General features: G+C 36.3%; 1 protein-coding gene across 1 annotated transcript; it reads right to left on the reverse strand.

The window, feature by feature from the left end:
• Positions 1-5330: 5330 nt before the first annotated feature.
• On the reverse strand, positions 5331-6818 carry LOC133517062 (large ribosomal subunit protein bL27m). The gene is made up of 3 exons (XM_061850203.1): positions 6585-6818; positions 6223-6386; positions 5331-5601 (listed from the first exon to the last, which is right to left on the reverse strand). The coding sequence occupies exons 1-3, from the start codon at positions 6634-6636 to the stop codon at positions 5398-5400; spliced, it is 420 nt and encodes a 139-aa protein (XP_061706187.1). The 5' UTR covers positions 6637-6818; the 3' UTR covers positions 5331-5397.
• Positions 6819-6840: the final 22 nt, after the last annotated feature.

A 6840-nucleotide genomic window follows, 5' to 3' on the forward strand; every position in this document is an offset into this window, starting at 1 on the left:
CTATGAACACCTGTCTCCATCATCAGAGCAGCTCGATGTGTACAATAATATTGCATTGTCACCAGACTTATATATGTATGGAAACTTTCAGCTTGATGGGAAACCGATAAGTGGGTCAAATTTAACATGCAAGATTTGATTACAGACAGACAGACAACGGGACAGGTGAAACTAAATAAGCTTGTAATATTATAATTGCTCAGTGGGCAGAATTTAACAAAAGAGGCAAAGTTACACTTTATCTATACTAGTTAATCTATTGGCATCATGTCGTTCAATATTAGGGTACTTGATTTAGGTTTTATACTGGTTCATCTTTTAGAGTTAGAACGTTCAGAGATAGGGCACCGTGTTTAACTTCTGGGCATATTGCCCTATTTTACCATATAATTTTTTTTGTAAAATACTGAATTACAATATGAGCATTTGGAGTGATTGATTGTAATCTAGATTATATGCTAAATCATATTAAAAAATAAAAGTTGTTATAAATAAGTTACAACATATGTAAAAAAAATCTAAAGTTGGGGTAGTCGCTTAACTGTTCATCTTTTGAGGAAGAAAAAGTACAAGAAATCAGGAAAAATCATAAAATATTAGTTATGGCCGCCTTCCCAGATTAGCCGAATGGCTTCTCTAGTCGGGCGGGTGGAAAACTTTAATTTGTTAAAGAAGTATAGAGGTTGTTGATAATGGATCACACCGAAAAGCAAAGACGCAAAATGCAACGAATGACGTGCATCCATTTTCAACATCCTACCACTATTAAGATAGGGAGTCACATGAGTCCGTGAGGGGATCGGGAAGCAGAAACGGGCGCAGGCATTTTGGATGCGTTGAAGAAGCGCTTTAGAACGAGCAAGTAGGCAACCGTTAATCACATCAGTGTCACATCATTTTATCTTGAGGTCAACACTAAGATGTTTACGCACCTGGTACAGTACTCGAAGCCTATAATAACAGCTTTTAGCCGCTTCAAGTACATGTTTTTCGAATCGAAGCTGTTCGTCTAAGAGTAATCCAAGATTATGTGCTATATTGACTCGTTCGAGGGGATCTCTATCGAATAGTACTTTGGGGTCTAGAGTGGTGACTTTTTCAACTTGACGTTTAGTACCGAGCACTATAAATTTGGACTTGTTGGGGTTAAGAACTAAGTCACAGTGTCCGGACCAGTCGACGATACGAGCAAGATTTTGATTTAGTAATTCAAAGGCAGCTTGCGCATCTCGGGGAGGAAACGATTTGTAGATTTGCAGATCATCTGCGTACATGTGATAGTTACAATTCCGTATGCAATTCGAAATGTCCACCACGTACAAAATAAACAAAACCGGTCCTAAAATCAAACCCTGAGGGACTCCGCAATTTATAAAGGGAAAAGGAAAGATAAATCTGTTAAACCGGACGAACTACGCAGCCCTACTCTTTGGGAACGACCCGGTGAATGACATATACTTACTTCGAAAAATTTATAAGTTATATTTTCATTAATTATATATATTAACGGCACCAATCATGGGACATTTAAGAGAAAATTTGGAGTGTTTTTTGATATTTCACCGACATTTGTAAAATTTCTACCGCTTTATGCTTTAAAAGTTGAATGTCCAATTCGTCCTTTATGTTTTCTATATATTTAGTGAAAGCTACTGCAATTGGGTTCAATATTATTAACCAAGTTTTTTGCTCCAGTCATTGGATGTATGGCGCCATTAACATTCAAACTAATAAATATCAATGAAAAATTAAGCTTAAGCAGCTCTTTGGCTCTTTTTTATGGTAAAATGTTGCCAGCGATTAAAAACTGATGGTAAATACTTGTTTTACAAGATTTGTCTATACCATCCCATTACTGGTGCCTGTTCCATTATTGGGGTGTTTACTATAGGTACCTCTTTTCGTTATATGACGTCTAAGTAGCCCTTTCTAAGAACTTTCAGTGTTGCATATATGTATATATAGGTAGCGATCTCCCGTTAGTACATCAGTACTCTTAGTGTAAATTAATTCGATAGCGAAACGTGACGTACGCGTTTGCGTTAAGTCTCATTTAGCATGGGATTTAGAAACAGCGCGCCAAGCGGAACGTTTTGAAAACTCAAAATCCCATACAAAATGAGACTTAACACAAACGCGTATGTCACGTTACGCCATCAAATAAATTTACACTAGGGGTACGGAGCGGCGTAGGGGATGATCGTTCAAGGTGAAGCTGAAGACCCCCTTATGCCACTGCCACTAGCGATGTGGGATCGAATGTGATATAGGCAATTAAGGTTTATTCCGATAGGCGATAGGTCATAGTCATACCTAGCCTTAGGACTAGAAAGTCACAAGCTACGAGTTCTTCAAAAATATCGTTTTTTTAATGCGCTTTTTATACAAATCTTCAATAGATTTTCAGTAGGACTCCTTATTGGGTATCCTTCGGCTCCGTGAGAATAAGTACAAAGCTCAAAAGTAAGTATCGATACTAAGGATAACTTAGGTACCTATCACTTTATATGTAGGTAAAGCCTGGCCAATAACATATGATCACGCGCCATATTGCGGAAACTCTGCACAAAGGTGCCGCTGGAAATCAACTCGGTAAGTACGTGTCGTGTGGTTAATTCGAAAACTCTTTCCGCTCCGCAAAGACAAACATTTGTTCAGGACAAGCTAGTATTTGTCTTCGGTCAGAATGTTTAGAATGTGTTGCCCGTTGTTCTTTAGGTACTGGAACTAGGTCGATAAATAAGTCGAGAAATGTGTATGGAACATAGTTTAACCACACGAGTCTTGCAATGTGCTGACATTTTTGTTATTCTTGCCTAATATGTTGTAACACACGTTATTATATCTTGGTTTTTGTGTACTAAGTACATACTATCTTACTATTCTAGTCTCAAAGGCGACTTTTACGCACAAGGTGCTTTTCAACCGTTAGTCAAAATTTGCGAGGTTGAATAGGTGATACTGAGCAACTTTTACTATAGGACGAATCCCCAAATTTTTTTTTCGCGTAACTCTTCAGTAGGTATGATTTGCTAATTTTGGCTAAGGGCACGGCACTGTATATTCAGTAAAAGTCGCATTTACACTAGCACTGCAGTATAGGCCTCTCCAGTGTGCTTTTGATATATATCGTATCAATACCAACGTACCATACATCAATACCATAGTAAGTACCAACTTCAAAAATGTTCAAGAACTTGCATGCAACATTCGGTACATTGCTAACTACAGACAAAGAGAATTTGAAATAGAGGCGGATTGTCAAAGAAAACTTTGTAGCCACAATAAATTTACTGCCATCTTTAGATACATGATTAAAACTTGATTTGATGATTCTTCTTTGATTTGATGATTTTGAAAATTTTCTTTGACAATCCACATCTATTTCAAATTCTCTTTGCTACAGAGTAGAAACAATGAATTCAGTTGATCGACCAAATTACAGTACCGCAATGTATCAAAAATCGCATGCACTTTCTTGAACCGGGCTTTAGAGGTAAAAAGACGAAATTAAAAGTTTATCATAACACCTCAAACCTTATTAAAATATTAACCAATGTTACTATATTACGTTTTTGTTGTACAGTCAGCATCAAAAGTAGCGGATGAAACAACGCGCCAAAAGTATCTGATATTCCGGATAACTTTTCCAAATATAGATAAATTTCTGAATTTCGCGCTCAAAAGTATATCTTTTACAGTCTTAGTTGTTCTATATTAAAGACATCACTTTTTGTAAAGCTGTTACAGAATATAAGTATCTACTTATGAAACGTTATTTGATCCGCTACTTTTGATGCTGACTGTACAATGTACTATATTACGTTTATGCCTTAATTTGATGCCATCTATTGAATAAAAACCAAACTACAATCACGTACATAACTTAACAATTCATTTGCTTAACTTCAATGCCATTTTAATTTGTTTACGTCATATCAAATAGATGACGCTTTATTAAAAATCAGTGTAATGTCCGTCTAACCCTGTTCATTTTCCGATTAGCCTTAGCCAGAAAAGTATCAGAAAAATTCAGCAGACCGGTTATGGTTTATTATGGCGTCGATATCTGTCATATCAGAGGACTCCTACCTTTTTGAACCGAGGGCCACAGCCAGGCCTTCCTATCTCCCACTTCCTTTTTGCGGTTGTATGGCCTTTGGCTCTCACTCTTCATTTTCGAAGGGCAAACGACAAGTCGTAGTTTCGAGACCCCTGCCCCTGAGATTGTGTAAAACTTTAAACATAGGTGGGTAACTTTAAACCTACCTATACTGCAAATTCCACCAAACCTTCATAAAACCAAAAATTACAAACCGTGACTCCGAGTTTGATTGCTCAAAAAGATGGCTCTGTTTTCTGAATTATCAATCAACTTTTTAACAAACAGATTTACTGCATAATCTACAAACAGCCAATCTCTGAACTGTCCATCGGTGGACCTTATGCCTTTTGTAATAAGATCTGTACATTGCTATCTACAGTACCTGTAAATTACAAATTTGTCTGGCGTTACAGTCCGTCTAAGACAGAACGCCTCCGACTTTGACGGAACAAAGTCTGATTAATCATTATAAACGTCAGATTTTTATGTCAATTTGTCGATCGTGTCATTCACGAAGGCGCGTGCCTTAACTCATATTGTCATGTTATTAAAGGTTAGATTTGCCAAATCTGCGCGCCATCGTAAATGACACGTACCAGACAGACACAAATGTCATGCAGAGTTAGGCTGGTCCAACTCTATTCATAAACATGCTACAAGCCTCAATCAACTAATATATAATAGGTTGTCTTGATCTGTCATTCTGACTTATGTATTTGTAAGAAAGAGACAAATCATAAATTAACTATGTAAGGCTTGTATACTGTTATATGATGGTTTTATGAATAAGGGGGGTTAGACTTGACACATAAGGACATAAAGTTATCAATGGCTTTTTAGATTCCACTGATGCTTATGCAATTATGCATGATGCCACTATAGGTAGCCATCTATTCCACCAACAAGCTTCACTAAAATTTGTTCCTTGTGAGTAATCTCAAGTCTCATCAAAAAACTCTCCGTAGGGGACGCCATTAGCATACACACAATTATATTTATTTATTACTATCAAATAATCTATCAAACCTTATCAAAAATGTGTTTATGGCACCGTAAACCATAGAGCAACATATACATACAATGTATATGTTACTCTTTACGGTTTGTGCTAGTGCTACACTCTGGCAGCCGAACATTGCAGCAATACTCCCAATTAACACAGCATAGGATTTAGCATAAGTAAGTACTAAGTAGTAATAATGATAGAATAACAAAAGGCATAATGTAACAGCGACACTAAGCTCAAATTCTATATTACTATATAAACTATTTACACAAAAATATTAAATGATCTATACTTCATCAACCAGCTTGAACCTCTGATGCTGTGGTTCTGGTATAACATTAAAGTATTTCTTGTAGATGGTCTGTTGTTCCCGGCCTCCATACACCCGCTGGACCCATGTATGCTCCCAGTTAGGATCAAATCTCTCACATGTCACAACAACTTTACCAGGCTCCATGGCAAACAGTGTGCCGTTGCGACCAAATCCGACCTGAAAACATTATGTGACAGACTTTATAAATGAACTAAACATAAACAGGGCAGGGTTTTTTTTCTCTTTGGGGATATCTTAGAAGTAAAAATTTCTCAGCCAGCTAATTACTAAAATTCATCATCATCAATGGATTTAAAAAAAATATGTGAAAAATGCAAGAAATTTCCCATAATGCTTTTCAGGCAGCTATGAAAATTTTCAGATTCAGGTTACAAGAGGGCCAAGAATAAAAAGGGTTACAATTTAGATTATATTTCTTTTAAAAATAATATCTCATTTTGTCCATTTTCATTACAAATAAATATTTTATTTCCTGTGCAAATGTTTTGTGATTCAAAATAACATTTTAAATATTAACTGACTTATGGTCGACCCTGTAAAGCCCCATTTAGATGGTTCAAGAACTGGCATTTAATATTCAATTACAGAGTACAATTAATTCAGTTGATCTACCGAATACTGCAATGTAACAAAAATGGATGGATATTGCATGGATGGTTCAAGAACTTGTATGCAGTTCTAGAAACCATGTAAATGTGGCTTAGTTATCATTTACAGAAGATACTAACAGATACTTCATTAAAGTAAAGGCGGAGTTTCTGATTCTAATGCACTCACATTAAGTCCAGGATGAAACCTAGGAGTCCTCTGTGTCGCAAGTATGTTGCCTGCCTGCACAGTATGACCATCCTGTTTCTTCCATCCTCTGTGCTTCGGTTTTACTTTGCAATTCGTATTTTTCGTGCTGCCACCAGTCTTCTTACTGGCATTCCGCACTGATTCTGAACAAAATGAGTTTGTTAAATAAATTAAATTATGTAGTTGAAATTGGAGTATTAGGTAGATCTTACCCACGCATTCTGTAATGTATATAAAAGATTACTGTACTTTTTTGTTTTTTTATAAGTCCACTTGTTAGACTTCGCGAATTGTTACATTACTTAACCTAAACAAATTGTGATAAATATTATTTCACATACCAAGTAGTACCGTAGATACTTTGTTCTTGGTAAATAAAAAATTGAAAACCATTTTAGAACCGATATGTTGCTACGTATACTTTCAATTGTTATATTTCTTTGGGATTTACTTTACTTTTATCGTTTCGAGAGATGTATTTTAGCTTCGACCGACTGTCACGCTCACGTCTGGGCGGCTACCGGGAAAATCGAAATTTGTCAATTGCGGGCATTTTTCTCTGTCACTCTGATTACGTCTTACTAAGAGTAAAAGAGA

Source organism: Cydia pomonella, chromosome 4 (genome assembly GCF_033807575.1).
Source record: "Cydia pomonella isolate Wapato2018A chromosome 4, ilCydPomo1, whole genome shotgun sequence".
In the NCBI taxonomy this organism is placed as follows: domain Eukaryota; kingdom Metazoa; phylum Arthropoda; class Insecta; order Lepidoptera; family Tortricidae; genus Cydia; species Cydia pomonella.